General features: G+C 34.8%; 1 protein-coding gene across 1 annotated transcript in view; it reads left to right on the top strand.

The window, feature by feature from the left end:
• The first annotated feature begins 8587 nt into the window (after window positions 1-8587).
• adamtsl3 (ADAMTS like 3) overlaps window positions 8588-19587 on the top strand; it is a 403073-nt gene continuing 392073 nt past the window's right edge. The window contains exons 1-2 of the mRNA XM_087260149.1: window positions 8588-8798; window positions 9298-9414. Of these exons, the coding sequence (XP_087116275.1) occupies window positions 9346-9414 (69 nt within the window). The 5' untranslated portion in view covers window positions 8588-8798; window positions 9298-9345. The remainder of the gene's footprint in view (window positions 8799-9297; window positions 9415-19587) is intronic.

Raw genomic sequence — 19587 nt, 5'->3', positions numbered from 1 at the left:
AGTAAAAGTTAGTTGATTATTTTTACTTTTGAGTTATTATTTATTTAAATAAACCAAGTCATGTCATTTTCTTGTTTTAGCAGAAGGAACATTGCTTTCATCAATTTTATTTAATCTTAGTTAGACATTAGTACATTTGGTGCAACTTGATTTAATTAAGACACTTATCCACTTGAAATGTATTATTTCACTTTATTAAAAGTAAATTTAATTAGGAAGTGTAATTATTCTATTCACAGGTTCACTAGTATCAGCGCTAGAATTATCGAGTAAAACGTCAAACAAATTAGCTAATAAAAGTCCAAGACCCAAAGCATGAGTGCTGCTCTTCTGCAAAGTGGTAACCTTAAATCTAAAAGACATACTCAAAACTCTTCCTAATCTACAAACTAATGATGATCAAACTCTAACATGTCTTTCTCTCAAATTTAAACACCTAAGAGTGCTTTTATTTATCTAAATACTTTTCTTTTAATTCAATCTCTTGCAAAGCATGCTGGGAACTAAGCATTGCAACATTAAAACTTTCTAAATATTATTAGGTTTGCGACGATTAGAACATATTAAAATATTTCAATTAAATGAATAATAATATTTAACTCTGTCCACTCGTTTCATTTATTACATGAAGCCAATTTATTAGATTTGACTACAATAAAAAGTCATTTCTTTCAGTGTACAGTCAAAGTTATTATTCCTCCTGCACTGTAAAAAAACCTGGTTGCCTTAAATTATTAAGCTGAACTAAATTACCCCTACGAGTCAATTAAACTTACAGTTGAAGTCAGAATTATTAGCCCCCCTAAATTATTAGCTCCCTGTTTATTTTCCCCCAATTTCTGTTTAATGGAGATATTTATTCAACACATTTCAAAACATGACAGTTTTAATAACTAATTTCTAATAACTGATTTATTTATTTTTTTTGCCATGATGACAGTAAATAATATTTGACTTGATATTTTTCAAGACACTTCTATACAGCTTAAAGTGACATTTAAAGGCTTAACTAGGTTAAATATTTATTTGAACTAGGCAGGTTAGGGTAATTAGGCAAGTTATTGTATAACAATGGTTCGTTCTGTAGACAAGCAAAAAAATACAGCTTAAAGCGGCTAATAATGTTGACCTTAAAATGATTCTTTAAAAATTAAAAACTGCTTTCATTCTAGCCGAAATAAAACAAATAAGACTTTCTCAAGAAGAAAAAAATATTATCAGACATACTGTGAAAATTTCCTTGCTCTGTTAAACATCATCTGGAAAAAAAAAAAAAAAAAAAAAAAAAAAAAAAAAATATATATATATATATATATATATATATATATATATATATATATATATATATATATATATATATATATATATATATTAGGGATGGGAAGATTAACCGATATGTATCGATACGCGGTCATGCGCGTGCACGATGCGAGTGCATCGGTTGAGCAGCAGAGGATGAATGAAATTTTGGAAGCAAATCGAGATGCATCGGTTTTTGCGAGATGCATCGGTTTTTCCGAGATACAGCTTATATTTTTAATATAGAATGTATTTTTTATTTATTAACAAGTGTTGTTAACCTGTTTTTGGCGCATAATTTAATCGACCTACATAAAGTAAGCCTTAGCAACGGATTTGCGGATGTGCACACACTACAACTCAGTGTATCAGGTGTGCGGATGAAGCTAGTGGAGCGCCCTCAGAAAGCGCGAGAAGCAAAACAAACATTTTATTCCTCACTGAGTTTTAAATCCAAAGTATGGCAAGCAACATTATGGATTTAAGGATGGACGACATGACAGGACAGATGCAATCTGCAAAGTGTGCCGCGCATCTGTAAAATACGCGGGCAGTATGACTAATCTGAAATCTCACTTGAAGCGGCGCCACGGTGTTGTTGTGAAAGCATCTTCCAGTGTTTCTGCATCCCCGGCTTTCGCACTGCTTCAACCAGCTCCAAAAGTGGTGAGAAAAGCATTGCAAGTTTTTTTTCCATGCGCAACAGTTCTGCTCGCTCTACGCCAATAACGGATGTTACTGCATTGTTCATCTGCAAAGATATTCAGCCTAGTGTCACGGAGAACGAAGGTTTTAAACACCTCCTCCTGTTAATTTTTATTTAATTATAATAGTAATAATATTAATAATAATAATGATAAAAATAATTGGGTGTCACGGTGGCACAGTGGGTAGTTTGACCACCTCACAGCAAGAAGATTGCTGGTTTGTTATATTTTTATTAGCCTGTTGTTTACAGTGACAGTGATGTTTCAAAGCAGCATAACACTGCTAGTTCACAACCTTAAGTTTTGAATAATCAGTGGCAAAATATATCTTTGTAAAACTTGTTTTCATAGTTGAAAAGTTAAATCACAATTCTTGTTGTGCAATGCTAAATTTATTTATGTTGAAAGAGTGCAAATATATACATTTATAATATATATTGCACTTACACATTCTGTTTATCTTGAAAATACTTAAATAATATGTGCTATATGCTCTAAAATGGCCCTCTACTGTAAACTGACACTCTGGCTCTGAGAGAAAAGCCAGTTTGTAAAAAAAAGTCTTGGTTTTGCTTGGTTAATAAATAATCAAACTCATTCAATGGCACAGCATCCTCTTTCACATCATCTCATAAACTTGATCTAATTAGTTAGTGCTGAAATATCGCATCGTATCGTGATATGGGTGTAAATCGTATCGTGTTGCATCGCAATATGTCACAAATGTATCGCTAATATATCGGATCGTATTCTTTGTATCGAGATACGTATCGGATCGGCATTATAGCTTAGATGCCCAACCCTAATATATATATATATATATATATATATATATATATATATATATATATATATATATATATATATATATATATATATATATATATATATATAAGCATGACTAAATATTCGAAAGTAGTTGTTTAATCATTTGATGTTAAACCTGAACAAGTTGAAACAAATCAGCTTTATAGTTGTGTGAACAGCATTTCAAATGTCAGAAATCAGAAGAAAAATCCAGACTGACCTCATGTGAGTATTTACTCTTACAGTACTCTAAAAAACAGTCATTCATTCTTTTTCCTTCAGCTTAGTTTCTTATTTATCAGTGGAATGAACTAAAATAACTATGTTCGAATAGTATTGTTTTCATTAAAACTAATCTGAATATAGATGTAGATCACTGACCTATAGCAAAATCTGATGCCGAATTAAACTGGGAATCTATATTTTAAAATTGGGTTAGTTCAACTCTGAGCTTTATTTATATCTGTGTGGTTTAATATATTTGGTACATTTTTAGTAAATTTGTATTTAAAAAGATTATTTTCTTTTGTCTGTCAGAGTTGTACTGAATGTGGACATGTGTAAAAAGGAAAACGATCAAATAAAAACAGGTTTTGCTTTTTTTTTTTACGCTTACATTTTCTCTCTGCAGGTACACAACATGTGGTGTTTCTTCCATTGAGATCTGAATGATTTATAGAGAAGTGTGATCGCTCTCAACACTGTCAGAATATAAACACAAACAGCCCCGTTCAGTCAGAAAAAAAGCTGCACTGTGTAAAATAAAAATGAAAACTAATATGCCTTATAATTTTGTTAAGTTATTTAATGTTAAAAGTGATTGAAATAACCTATTCTTTTCCATTAAAGTGAAATTACTGAATCTTACACTCTAAAAAAAAAATCCTTTATTTTATTTATTTATTTTTTTCTGGCAGTTGGGTTGTAAAATAACGACCATTAAATAATAGAAATTTACTCTAAAATAGCGGATGCTAAATTACATAAATTTACTGTAATCCAATAATAAATATCTGTAATTTAACGTCTTTTATTTTACAGTAAATTTCTGTTATTTAATGGCCGTTATTTTACGTTTTTTTTATTTTATTTACGTAAAATGATGTTTTTTTTTTTTTACAGAATAGGAGCCTGAAAATTGCTAATATCAGATGAAAACGTTTTTGATCTGAGCTCCACACACACACACACATACACACACATCATGACAAAGAGAAAATAAATCTGTTATTAGAAATACATTTTTAAAACTATTATGATTAGAAATGTGCTGGAACAATCTTCCCTCCATTAAACAGAAATTGGGGAAAAAAATAAACAGGGGCGCTAATAATTCAGGGGGGCTAATTATTCTCTCTCTCTCTCTCTCTCTCTCTCTCTCTATATATATATATATACATATATAATTAAAAATATAAAAAGAGTACTGTAATCACAAACAGTACTAAAATAACTATACTAAAATAAAGTATTAAAGTTTCAAGTTGGCGTGGTCCCTAGGAGTGTGTGGACCCTTAGAATCATGCCTAATTGTATATGTATGTATGTACAAGCTGCTGAAACCCCAAACCATAACTTTTCTATTGATAATTTTTTTTTAATTCAGTTAAAAAAATAATAATTAAGTGTGTGTATTTCTTTTTTCTTTTTTTTTCTGTCTTTTTTAATGGACCATCAATTGTTTTCTGTATGAGATGAAATTAAGTGACATTCATACTTACCACCACTAGATGGCAGTGCTTTCAACAATTCATATTTATTTTAATAACGAAACATGTGGTTTAATAGTTTATTTAGATAGCAGAACGAATAGTGACTTATCTATTGATCTAAAATTTTTTTATTATTTTATGTAATCTTATTTTTGAATTGCTAATGAAAATTTTTAAATGTATTTTTACATGCTTTCCTTCTAAACATTTCCACAGACCTATACCCCACAGCCTCAAATTTGCCAACCTTAATCTAGGACAGGGGTGCCCAAACTTTTACGTATAAAGGGCCAAAAACCAAACATCGCTGAGAGCCGAAGACAAACATATCAAACTATTTTACATTATAGTTGCCGTGGGAAATGTCCTAATTTATTTCATCAAAATTAAAAATAAATAGAAAACCTCATTTTGAATTGTATTAACTAATGAAGTATAACTTTTTAAATGGTAACTTATTGCAATAAAAACATAATCACATTTATAACTCAGTGGTGTTCAATGCTGAATACACTAGACATGCAGGATCTTGCATATATTTGCTCATCAAAGTCTCTGCATGGTCCTCTATCCGTCGAGGGACAGTATGCAGCATTTAAATCGAAACATTTCGTTTCAGTTAGCGTTTTTTGTAGCTTAACAATAAAATAAACAAATAAAGGTTACTTTAAATTAGAAAAGACAATATCTAAAGTATCCCCATCAATCTCCCTCTTTTCTCAGATGGGATAGAGGGCAAAATCAAAAGGTTAAGGGCTAACTTTGGCCCTCGGACCCTAGTTTAGGCATCTCAAGGACAACTGAAAATGTGGTTTAATATTTAAAAAACCTGTTGCATCATTTTCTTCAACAGCAGATGGCGACACCAGTCCACAAATCCACTAAATCAGATCCCGACTCTAATAACGCTCAATTCTGCACTCAAAAAGGACAAACACACTCAAAAATAAATATATTGGTGCGTGTTCAAACTACTTGTTAAAGAGTTGAATCATCACAATTGTGACTTTTTTGGGACAACATAATTGTTTTATACTCAATCTACTTACATTTTTAATAAACAATTAAGTTGACTTAAATCGATTTGTGTAAAAATATACTTAAATAATATTGTGTATGACGCGCATGGGCTTGAAGGACTGCATCCATACATCTCTGCAATGACTCAAATAACTTATTAATAAAGTCATCTGTGATGGCAAAGAAAGCGTTCTTGCAGGACTCCCAGAGCTCATCAAGAATCTTTGAATTCATCTTCAATGCCTCCTCCTTCATCTTACCCCAGACATGCTCAATAATGTTCATAGCTGGTGAATAGGCTGGCCAATCCTGGAGCACCTTGACCTTCTTTGCTTTTGCTATCCTGCTGAAGATTTTGCCCTCTCCTGTGGTTGTAATGTAATGGGCAGCACAAATGTCTTGATACCTCAGGTTGTTGATGTTGCTATCCACTCTGCAGATCTCTCATATTGTATGTAACCCCAAACCATGATTTTTCCTTCACCAATCTTGACTGATTTCTGTGAGAATATTGGGTCCATGCAGGTTCTAATAGGTCTTCTGCAGTTTTTTGATGATTAAGAAGCAGTTCAACAGACGATTCCTCAGAAAAATCAACCTTCTGCCACTTTTCCAAATGATCAACTAGAAGTCAAGTTATTATTTGTTGCTCTTACAACTGGGATTGACGACAAGACTTTTGTCAGGTAGTGTTTGTATGTATATAAGCAACACAATTCCTATACATTTTGGACATAACTTAATTGTTTTATGTTCATTCCACTTTACTTCATTGTTTAAGTTAACTTAATCGATTCGTGTTTAAAACACCAGGAATGAATATTGTGAAATCCTGCATTTTTCTAAACAGAAATGACCGTCAATATTCATCATGCGTCTCATGAACGCATAACATCACACTTTAAAATCTAAAATCTACTGTTTTACTTCTCCGCAGCACGCTTTCTTTTTTTAATGCAGGCCAAATGTTACACATGAGTATACTTGCATTTTTATTCATCATAAATCCCCTGCCGGATCTGTGCGGAATAATAATGAAGCCTGTAGATGTAAGAGCTGGCTAATAGTCTGTTTAAAGGAGTAAAAAAGCTTTGCTGGTTTTCTGCTCTCATTGACTTGAAGCAGGGCAGGTAAAAGCATGTCAAAGCCTCTATACACTTCATCATAAACAGATATGCCGAGCCCTTTGATCGCCGGCAGGAGCATATAGAGAATGATAAAAAGCCCTCATCAGTTCACCAACACGTCCAGAGGCTTTAATGATGTGGAGAAAACACTTAAAATGTCTGAATGTCATTGCGGTAGAGCCAAATGTCAAACTCAAAGTCAGAAAATTAATTGTGTGTTGACTTCACATTGTCTTTTTAAATCTGCTAGTGCATTGGTGACTGGGTTAAATAATAGATTCATTTAAATTACATTAATTATTTATTATATTTGCTTCGTTCATGCAATCAAATGCAATTATTTATTTATTTATTTAAGTCCTGTTATTTAATTATTATAATTTCTTTAAAAAAAATTTCAACATTAGCCAAAATAGCTTTGCACAGGCTATTTTAGATTACACAAAAATGCAGGGTTGTTGAAACCTATTGTTGGGTCAAATATGGACAAACAGCAATTGGGTTAAGAAGAGTAATTTAAATTTAATAGAACAAAAATTAACCATGCGTTGGGTTATATATAACAATAAATGTTCTGTTATGACAATGCAGCATTTTTGCAAGTCAAATATTTACAGCTTTATCTATTTAAATACATTAATTAATACTTGCCAAAATGGCTTGTTTGGGATTTTTTTGGATTGATTTGTATTTAAGTATTTAGTTAGTGTATTAGTAGTCTGTCTGTCTGTCTGTCTGTCTGTCTGTCTGTCTGTCTATCTATCTTAAGTATATAATACATACAAATCTATTTTGTATTGTATGTTTGTTCTATATATGGTTTGATTTTCGAGTATATGATTTAATTTTAATGATGTGTGTGTGTGTGTGTGTGTTGTATTTAATTTGTGTGTATTTATATATTAGTAAATGTAATAGTCGTTGTTTTCTGTATGATTTATGTAGGGCTAGAGACTTTAAATAAGCTCTTTTGGGTTTTTCTTCGTCTTCCTGCACATTACGGCTTGTATTTTTCGGTTTTGTTTCGTTCAGTTTTATTCGTGTGCAAATAAATAAATAAATAGTATCCCCCCCCAAAACAACAACAACAACAACAACTGCCCTATAATGATGACTACTTATCCCAAAATCGGTTGTTGTAACCCAATTTTGGGGTCAAATATGGACAGACCCAACCCAATTGGTTTAAAAAGTGTCATTCAAAGTTGATTGAAGAAAAAAAAAGTTGGGTTTGTCCTCATTTGACCTAATGTTGTGCTACAACAACCCACCATTTTTGTAAGAATATATATATATATATATATATATATATATATATATATATATATATATATATATATATATATATATATATATATATATATGTATGTATATATATATATGTATATATATATATATATATATATATATATATATATATATATATATATATATATATATATATATATATATACATACATACATACACATAAATACATATATAATATTGCATACATATATAATTAATATTGCAGCTTTATCTTTTAGTTTTTTTTAAATAATAATAATTGGGGTTATTTTGTATTAATTTATATTAAACTGTATAGTTATGTAATGATAATAGTGTAATATCTTGCACATCGATTTTTATATTGTGTAAGCCAATACAAGTACATCCATTTACTTTATACGAAATATAAATATTTATTAGTTTTATATTAACCCAAAATGCCGTTTGTATGGCATCTACCTACCTACCTACCTACCTACCTACCTACCTACCTACCTACATATCTTCCATCGTGCCTACTTACCCAATAAAGTGTGCCAACCTGCCCCGCTGTAGGGGGAGTGGTGGTCGCGCGTGTTCGGTCGGTGTGGGACGCCTAGTGGACTGAGAGCTCAACACACGAACTTCTGTCAGCCCTGTGTTTTCAGTCGCAGCCCCGAGCCGAAGATACCGGAGAAACTCACAGCCAGTCGCGCTCAATTCAGCCTTTACAACCGCGACCGACCGCGTCGTGACGGACACACGGCATTCAGAACAACGCGACGGGGGCTCGTTCACGATTTATTGATCACCTGTGCGGGCGTGCGCGCGGTTAATGGATTAAAATGTGAATCTGTGAGTTTACTTTGCAGCAAAGGTAAGAGCTAGTCGCGTGCACGTCTTTGCATGAGCCGAGTCTTTTTAGGACTACATCTTTTACGTGTCTGATATGAGTCGTATCTTAAATAACTTTGCATTGATAAGCTGTTGTCTCTTTCTCTCTCTCTCTCTCTGTGTGTGTGTGTGTATGGTCATCCTGTTTGCAGCTTCTCTCACAACACTAATGTGATCAAATGAAAGCAGTGTCATGTGAATATGACATGCACTGCTGCACAGAAATGATGCTCAGAAACCTATTACACTGCATTCCTGCTGCTGTTGCATTATGCATGTGGAGTACCTGAGAAACTAGCAGGTTTTCTGACTGTGATGTGTCTCATATCAGAATAATGCAGTCAATTCTGGACTATCACTGTCTGGCTTTTCAATCTAGAATCAACTGAGGTTAATAATAATCGAGTGTCGTTCATTCCTACAGGTTTAGTTTCTGTGGTAATGTTTTAAAGCATTTCTGACTCTCTTTTTTTCCTCTTCAGGCTGATTTCTGACTGACATCATTCACCAGGCGAATCAGGATTTTAAAGATGGAGCTCTGGATTTTGGCTGTGTGTCGGATCAGCTTGATGTTGACACTGATGTCATCCACTGGACAGGTCAGCAAGCGAGAGTATTACTGTGATTTTGCAGCATTGCTTGTGTTTTTAATTCTTATTTGTTGCTCTTTAGTCTACTTTGTTTGGTTTTTCACACTTGGCAGGTTTGATTCAGTTAAATGGATTGTTCACCCAAAAATCTGTCATTTTCGCATCCTTTCCTCACCCTCAAGTACACTGAAAAACTATTTCAGGAGCTGGGTAATATCATTTAACTTATGACAACGCATTTCTTTTATCACGCCAGAATGAGCTAAAAACAACACACTTTTTTTACCACTTTTTAATCCATCCAGCTTATTGCTTGGCTTAGTTTAGCATGGATAATTGAATCAGATTAGACCTTCCGCTTGATGTCATGATGTATGGAATACTGTTTCCGGGTCCAAGCCGCTCCGCTACTCATTTGAAATGAGAAAATATTAGTTTATCGCCACTTTTTAGTCATATCTACGGTGGCCGAGAAAGCTGAACGCACTGCAATTTAAGAAAGCACATGCAATTACAAAAACACCAGCAAACAGAGAAACGATCTTCAACAAGTTGACAACACACGTCTTGCAAATCGGGCTCAACACAAACAACTGAAGAAACACACAGCAAATTGATCACAACACTTGCAAATATGTGCGTAAAACCAACGGAAATGTTTCAAGAGGACCCAAAACATGACGGACGCTGCTGAGATATGGATGTGTTTTTTTCATTTGTGAAGTTTTTTTATTAACTAATTTCGATAGGAGCACGCGCTTATGATTGATAGCACCTGGTCCACATTAGCTAACACTGATTTACCAATCAGACGACTCCTTAACCACTATAAATAACTAGAGTATCTCACCTCAGCCATCTTCGTCTTGAAGAATCCCCCCTTCCTCCCCTACTCGAGCTAAGGGCTCTCTTCCGGGACAGCATGCTAAACATGCTCCATAATCAACCATCAGCTAAGGGCGAACTCTTGAAATGTCGTGTAATTAGAATATTTAAATAAACAAAAAACAACTCGCCTTTCAAAGACCACTAATCACTTCACTGAGCAACAGTCACGGCATAATAACACATCCATATCTCAGCAGGGTCTGTCATGGTTTTGGAGCCCCTTGAAACATTACCGGTGTCTTGCGTGAATATTTGCAAGTATTCTGACCGATTTGCAGTGCGTTTCTACAGAATACTGTTTCCGGGTCCAAGCCGCTACTCATTTGAATTGAGAAAATATTAATTTATGGCCACTTTTTTTTAGTCATATCACACTTTAAAATGAGTTTTATATAAAATCATAGTGTACACATCAGTATCTGTACCAAAATTTTAACAATTAATGAAAAATTTATCACTTTCTGGCCATCGGATCTTGGGCATGGATATATATATATATATATATATATATATATATATATATATATATATATATATATATATATATATATATATCAAGATCGTGAAAGTATCACATCCATTATTATCATTTGATGAGTCTTCCCATACAGTTTGATAGAGTGCTTGGACATGGAAGCCACTTCGCATGATGTCAAACTTAACAAGCGGATTAGCATTTTGCTCAAAAATGACCAAAGTTTTTTGATAATTGTCCTGTTTAAAGCCTGACTCTTCTGCAGTTATGCAGCACTGTTAGTTAGTTATCTAGCTGGGGACTATTTTCAGGAGCTGCATGATGTCACCGAACCATTGTATGGCAACAAAGTTCTTTGATCATTACGGCAGAATAAGAATAGTTCCTAGCCATTTCAGCCTACAAACAATTATGTTTGCTGCTTGTTCAAACCACTTAATTAAAATGAGCTTAAACAACACAATTCTTGATTTTTTTGTGGGACACCTGAATTGTTTTATGTTCAATTAACTTAAAATTGTTAAGAAAACATTAACTTAATCGATTTGTGTTGGGACAACTGAAGGGGTTGTGTGGAAACCAGCCGTTTTTACAGTGTACACTCAAAAAAAGGATGTTTGCTGTCTGTTCAAGCTACTTATTTAAAATGAGCTGAAACAACACAATTATTCTTTTTTGACAACTTTTTTGACAAATTATTCGTTTTTTGGACAACTTAATTGTTTCATGTTCAATCAACATTATATTGCAAAAAACATTAAGTTAACTTAATTTGAGTTAAAATTATCTTTGCTGTTTGTTCAAACTATTTATTTTCCCCTGAAATTGAGTCGAAACAACACAAATCTTTAGTTTTTTGGGGGACAACTTAATTGTTTTAATGTTCAATCCACTTTAATTAGTAAAAACAGATAACTTAGTTCCTTCATGTTGTCCCAACACAAATCAATTGTGTAGAACAAGGGTGTCAAACGAATGGTCCGTGGGCTGGATCAGGCGCGCAAACGGGTTTAATCCGGCCCACAAGATGACTCTGTAAAGTATAAAAATGAGATGCAGTTTTTCAATTAAAGAACCTGCTGTTCCAATCCGATACAGAAGCCTGAATCAGCATCAGTGTGACAGCCTTCTCAGAGAGAAAGACCATATTTATGCCCTGCCATACCACACTGAGGTGTTCTCAAGAGGAAACTTAACAGATTCATGTTAGATGAATTAAGTGGCTAATTCATACAAGTTCAGTCGTACGAAAATGTACGATATAATGAAGGTGGCTTGTTACCCAACTACACCCTCTAAACCCAACCGTCATTGGTGGATGAGCAAATCGTAGTAAATTGTACGTATGACATAATACAAATTTATATGAATTAGCTGCTAAATCAAAAGGTTACAAGGTGCTGAGAGATCCTGTTGTCCTCAGGCTCCAGCTTTATGTTTTACGTTGATAGTATTAAAAGAAAGAAAACAATCTGAAATTGTTGTTTTTAATTTATAAATGCCATGATTTTACCAGTCCGGCCCACTTGGGAATAGATTTCCCTCTATGTGGCCCCTGAGCTAAAATGAGTTAGACACCCCTGGTGTAGAACCTAGCATTTTTACATTGTATACACTATAAAAACTGCAGGGTTCCACACAATTCATTCATGTTGTCCCAACACAAACAGATTAAGTTAATTTAACGCTTTTATCAAATTTATGTAGATTAACAATAAAAAATTAAGTTGTCCCAATGAAATCTCAAGAATTCTGTTGTTTTTGCTCATTTTAATTAAGTAGTTTGAACAAGTGTATATATATATATATATATATATATATTTTTTTTTTTTTTTAAAAAAAAATTTTTTTTTTTTATTATTTATTTATTTATTTATTATTATTATTATTATTATTATTATTATTATTATTATTATTATTATTATTATTATATATATTATTATAAACACAATACAAGATATACTGAAGAATGTCGAAAACCAGCAGCCATACTATGGAAGTCAATGGCTGTTTTTTTTTCAGGATTCCTCATTATATCTTCCTTTGTGTTGAATGTTGAGTATGAGCAAGTGATGACAGAACTTTCAATTTTGGGTAATCTACCCCTTTAAAGCTAATTCAGTTATGTTGTATATGTATGGGTGGCACGGTGCCTCAGTGGTTAGCACTGTTGCCTCACAACAAGAAGGTCGCTTATTCGAGTCCCTGCTGGGGCAGTTGGCATTTCTGTGTGGAGTTTGCATGTTCTCCCTGTGTTCATGTGGGTTTCCTCCGGTTGCCTTCCCCCACAGTCCAAAGACATGCGCTATAGGTGAATTGTATGAACTAAAATTGGCCATAGTGTATGAGTGTGTGTGTGAGATTGTGAGAGTGTATGGGTGTTTCCCAGTACTGGGTTGCAGCCGGAAGGGCATCTGCTGCAGAAACATATGCTGGAATAGTTGACAGTTCATTCCACTGTGGTGACCTTTGATAAATTAGGGCTTAAGCCGAAGGAAAATGAGTGAAAGTATGTATATGTAAGAGCGATAGCATCTGAACCTTAGTTTGCTCTGAGCAAAGTGTATGGAGAGGGTTGAAAAGAGTGCTGAAAGTGTGGTTTGATTGAAATATGAACGTACATCTTGATTTTGCCAAGTGCTAGTTGTCCTGAGACCAACATTTTTAATGATGACCCAGGTCCAACAACTCTATCAGCCAATCAAACGTCATGACGTCATCATTATGTGCCCATTATGTGCACTAAAACCTGCACCTGCATTTTTTTACCAGTAAAGAGAATAAGTGAAAAGGTAAGATCACAATTTTTTTCCTATCAGTTTACAGAATGATCGTAAAATAAATATTTGATTATGGATTTGCTCTTTTTGTCCTGCTTAGCGAACATTTAACATTAGTTTGCATTGACAAATTAGTTAGCCTAATTAGCTGTCCATACAAGTCTAACGTTAGATTGATGTGCTTTAATGTACTTTCTGGCTCAAATTAAAACAAGATAACAAATTAATAGTGTGCCTAGCTGTCAAACACGATAAAACCTGGCCTTTTTCTAATTTAAAGGGACAGCAAAAATGTCTAATACTTGTTTTCGCATTCAGTCTCATTCAAAGACAAACGCCTGAAATGCAGAACAAAACACTTGTTTAAACAAACGAGAGTATTCGAGACGCTGATGTACTGTAATTCACTGTAAAATCCAGGTTGAGTCCATTTTTACAAATATTTATTTTACGATCATTATGTAAATAGATAGGAAAAATCTCGTGGTCTTACCTTTCCACTTGTCCTCTTCACTGGTGCTTTTTATTTATTTTATTTTATTTTTTGGGGGGATTTGCAGGGGTGCATAATGAGGATGTCATAGCGTTTGATTGGCTGATGGAGTTGTTGTCCCTGGGTCATCATAAAAAATGTTGGTCTCAGGACAACTAGCAATTATATAAGTATGAACATGGTCAAAGCCATCTAAACACCCTAAAAACAGAACATGATGTCGGAAGATGTGACCATGACAAGGACAGAATGCTTAAGCGTACTTTTTTTTTTCCTGTTGTTCAATATAGGCAAAAGACCTGCATCTACTTGCAGCAGATGGAGGATCCCTGTTGCTGTGTTGACACATTTTTAAGCTCTTTAAGAGTTTCCAAATGATAAGAATGCCATAACATGTATGCACATTAGGCGTTGGCCGGTATAAGATTCTGACGGTATGATAACCTTGGATAAAAATATGACGCTGTTATGCTCACTGCTCCTAAAATATATTGTTTTTAAATGTCTGGGTAAAAAACAACAATTTTTTCCCCCCTTTGAAAACAATACATATGTACTTTTTAAAGATTTAAAATATTTTGGAGCAGTAAACATGTCAGGCTGAATAATTCAAATGAATCATTAACTTCTGCTGTCTTCATTAGTACATAAAAAATCTTACACATACCTTAGGAACGGTATTACAGAAAGTTTTGGCGGTTTTAAAACCTTGACTTTTCCAAACCGCGGTATACCTTGAAACTGGTTATCATCCCATGCCTAATGCACATGTACCACAAACTACATTGTTTTGCATAGTTAAGTCTAAAAATATGTCATGAAAGCGACAGTATGTTTGAGTTTTTCTTTTATCTTTGATGTCAGTCTTGATAAACAGTGTGAATGCTAAGCTAAGTGGTGTGTTTTGTGTGGACAAGCTCTTAAAAGCACTATCTTTGGAAATAGGCTCATTTGTAAAGCTAAACAGTCCAGTTTTACCATTTTTAATCCATTCAGCTAATCTCTTAGCTTAGCATAGATAATTGAGTCAGATTAGATCATTAGCATTTTGCTCAAAAATGACCAAACGAGTTTTGATCATTTTCCTGTTTAAAGCCTGACTCTTCTGCAGTTACGCAGCACTGTTAGATAGTTGCCTAGCCGGGGACTATTTTCTGGAGCTGCAAAATATCACTGATTCATTGTACAGCAGCAAAGCTCTTTGATTATTAACGCCAGAATGAGAGAACAGCTCTTACCCTGCTGAAAAATCCAGCTTAAACCAGCCTAAGCTGGTTGGCTGGTTTTAGCTGGTCGACCAGCCTGGTTTTAGAGGGGTTTTGGCCACTTCCAGGCTGGTTTCCAGCCATTTCCAGCCTGGTCTTAGCTGGTCAGGCTGGGAGATGACCAGCTAAAACCAGCTTGACCAGCCTAGCCAAGCTGGGAGTCCAGCCAAAACCAGCTATATCCAGCTTAAACCAGGCTGGTCAAGCTGGTTTTAGCTGGATTTGGCTGGTCATTTTCCAGCCTGACCAGCTAAGACCAGGCTGGAAATGGCTGGAAACCAGCCTGGAAGTGGCCAAAACCCCTCTAAAACCTGCCTGGTCGACCAGCTAAAACCAGCCAACCAGTTTAGGCTGGTTTAAGCTGGATTTTTCAGCAGGGTAGCCATATCACCCTAGAAAATATCAACTTTAAATTTTCTGTCTGCCTTAGATGTAACCACAGAAGAGTCCTGCTTTAAATAGGAAAGCTATTAAAACTATTTTTTAGAATTTTTTTAGCTAATTATGCTAATTATGCTAATGGTTTAATGTGATTCATTGATTTATGCTAAGCTAAGCTAAAAGTGCTCCTGCCAGACCCGGAGATTGGCTGAATGATTGAATGGTAAACTGGTTAACATTGTCGCCTCACAGCAAAAAGTGGCTGGTTCGAGTCCTGGCTGGGCATGTTGGCATTTCTGTGTGGAGTTTGCATGTTGCATGCTAAATAAAAAAAAAAAAAAAAACTGTTCTTTCTGAAAAGTTTTTGATCAGAAATATTTAAATTGGTGATGTACACATTATTTTTTTGCCTATTAATTTGAATTGCTTCTTTCCATATCTGCATCAGCCATTAAAAGACTTAAACAGTCCATTAATTGAGTAGTTTGAGAGCAAACATTGAATCCCTGTGATACATTTACAGACCAACTCAAATATTTGTCTCAAACGTCGACTCAAATCTCCTCATAGTCATGCAGGTCCGAAGGGAAACTTTTTCTATAAGAAACAGGCTATATATAGAGCGCTGGCGTGGATGTTAATGGAAGCGCTGGCATGGACGTGGACGCCAGCCTAATCCGTAACAATAGGGCCACTCGATAACAGCAATTTACACCAGAGAGCTGCCACCTAAAGTGGTCAAATCTCTTTGTCCCGCGCCCGCCGGTACATGAATACCGACAGCTGAAACTCAAGCCCTCGCTTTGAGGCAGAACGAAATGGAAAGATGGAGCAGGTAGCAGGTACAGTATAGCGCAAGCAGTGCACTCTGGGATTAAGTTACAGCCGGCCACGTCGAGCACCGTTTTCCATGCACACACACACACACACACACACACACCATTTGGCCAGTGTCATTCATTCAGGTTGTGCAGAAGCTGACAGTCACTTTTCTTTAAGTTTGAGTAAAATCTAAATTTAAAATGTTTATGTGGTTAGCACATGTTGTTATTCTTAATGTGAATAATTAAAATGTCCAAGTTAATCCACTTAGGAAAAAGTTTGTTGTGGTTATTTTCAATCAAAGTTTGAGCATTTGCTTCTGGAATTAGGGTGTCAGCCTTTCTCTGATGATGCCAGTTTGACGGGTTCACAAACAATATGCTTAGCCACGCCCCTTTTACTGTTGATGGCCTATGGGGGAATTGTTCACGCTCTGCCCCTTACTCAAAATTCAGTTTCAGTTATAAGCACATTAACATACTAAGATAAAAGTGTCAGCAACTTCTGGCTCATGCAAGTCTTTTAGGGCTAGTTCACTTAAAAATTAGGGCTGCAACTACCGATTATTTTAATAATCGATTAATCTGTTGATTATTTTTTCGATTAATCGATAAATCCCATAAAAAAAAAAAACCAAGAAAAGCATTATTTATCTTAAGATATAATCTCAAACAGAAGTTTTCAGCATCACTTTATTTTCTCATGCCATTTTTCTTTTCTGGTCTTTTTTTTTGAACTGGAAACGAGACAAAATTACAAAGATATAAAAGTTTTTGCTGTGCAGCTCTTCGTGACGAGTGAATAAAAACTTTAGTCTTTAGTCTTGCAATGCAAAGTAACTCTACTGCCGCTGCTTTACTACTGTTATTAAAAGATTCTCTCTGGCCCGGGAATGAGTTTTTTTAGAGCGTTCACCCTTAATGTTTCTATGGCGACGCATAATGTTTGTCACGTGACACACTACAGCCCCAACAGTGATGTATGACAGATGTATCACTTTTATTTAATTTTTTTCTGTTTTAATTCAACATATTCACAAGCTTGCTCATCATGTCATCAATTACCTGATTTTCCAATTCACGATCACTTACACGATTATGTGATCTATAACGTGAGATGGGTGTCGCCATGTTTACTTACGGCCGCTGCCTCGTTCATAAAAAGCAGAACATGCAGGATTCAGCAGGTACATTTATAAGTTACTCCCAAAATACATCCAAGTAAGTAACTGGTGAACTTAGAGAAGAGTAGATTCAGCTTTATAGTTACTTTCACTGTGTGTATCTGAAATAATTAAAACACATCTGCAAATTATATTATATTTCCTTGTGTGTTTTACAAACTCTAAATGTATTGTTTTACTAGTACTTGTGTGTATTTACATAGCTAAAACATAAATGAAGTATTAGGCAGTTAAAACGTTGCATAACTGTGATAATATGACACGTTTTTCTCAGCGGGGTTAAGTTGGTTTTATTTTCAGTAGAAAAAAAATGAAAAAAAGAAGCACTTTTCCGATGGTTCCTCAGCGCGAGCTCTCTCTGGCTCAGCGCAATTTTGTGACTGCTTAAACGGAGCAGTGGTCATAATATCGAGCAAAAAAGAAAATAAAAAAGAAAAAGAAAGCTGTGAAACACAACCTGCTTTGTGTTTTTGTAGGAAACACCATTTAGATCTTTTTAGGGTAAGAGTTTTTTTTAAGTTAATGCCGTCTATCACTGAATTTGTCAGGAGTACCGAAAACAAAACCAACTTAACCCCGCTATCTTACTCTGGCTCGGCCCAGACACAAAACACCAGCACCACGGACTTTAGGATTCTCACTTCAAAACGGAACAAAAGCAGGATTCTGTAGTGATTTACCCAGCTGTTGCTCCCTTCTGCGTCATCCCTGTCTTTGAGGCGCTGAACTCTGTATCAGTGCGCAAGAGACGGAGAGAGGCCGTGTTCACGCTGCTTCGCGCTGAGCTAAAGCATTCTTTTTTTAAGCAAACGTATCCGTGTCGCGCAATACAACAAATCGATTATGAATCGATAATCGTTGCCAACGCTTTTAGTTATCGGTATTTATCGGTTATTATCGATTCATTCGATTCGTTGTTGCAGCCCTACCAAAAGTTAAAACTGTTATTATTTATTCATGTTGTTCCAATCCCCTAAGACCTTCGTATGTGTTTACAAAACAATTTAAGATATTTTAGATCAAATCGTGATTGCCTTTGCCGAGTTTTGTGAATATGTCATCTCAAATTGGGCAAATAACAATTTGAACAAGGCATTCAAGGAATAGTTCACCCAAAAATGAAAAAAATATATAAATAAATAAAATTCTGTCATCATTTACTCACCCTTCACTTGATCAAAAAAGAAGATATTTTGCTGTCACATATTGTCTTCTTTAGTCCCAGTAACCAACATTCTTTAAAATATCTTTTTTTTTTGAACAAGTGATTTTGTGTTCAACAGAAGAAAGAAAATGATAAAGGTTTAAAACCACAAAAGATGATGAGGTAATTAGTTTTGGGTGAACTATCCCTTTAAGACTAAATGGGATCCTCTGGTGTTCTTCCGGCTTCACAGCAACCGGCACTTGTTAAATGCACAAGTCATTTTGAATGCACAAGTTTTATGACCACTATGTCATCACAGAATTTGCAAATAGACATTTAAGCAAGGCTTTAATGGAACAGTCCACCCAAAAATGTAATTATTTTGAAGAATGCTGGTTGCTGGGACCCATTAACTTCCATAGAAAGGAAAAAAAAATTACTATGGAATTCAATGAGTCCCAGCAACCAGCATTCTCAAAATATCTTCTTTTGTGATCAACAGAAGAAAGCAACTCACAAAGATTTAAAGAGCCCATATTATGGGTTTTTGAAAATTCCCCTCCATGTAGTGTGTAACACAGCTCTAAGTGAAGTGAAGTATCCAGCTAAGGCTTAAATCTGTAAGAGTACAGTGTTTAAAACGGTTGATTCATGCACACTATCGAGCGTGTATGAACTGTGATTACTTTTATATTGCTGATTAGCTGTTTGGCTTTTCACTCTGACTGACCAATCGCAACAGGCTGTC

Source organism: Danio rerio, chromosome 7 (assembly GCF_052040795.2).
Source record: "Danio rerio strain M-AB ecotype USA chromosome 7, GRCz13ab, whole genome shotgun sequence".
NCBI lineage: Eukaryota > Metazoa > Chordata > Actinopteri > Cypriniformes > Danionidae > Danio > Danio rerio.
This window is presented reverse-complemented; position numbering and strand designations above follow the sequence as displayed.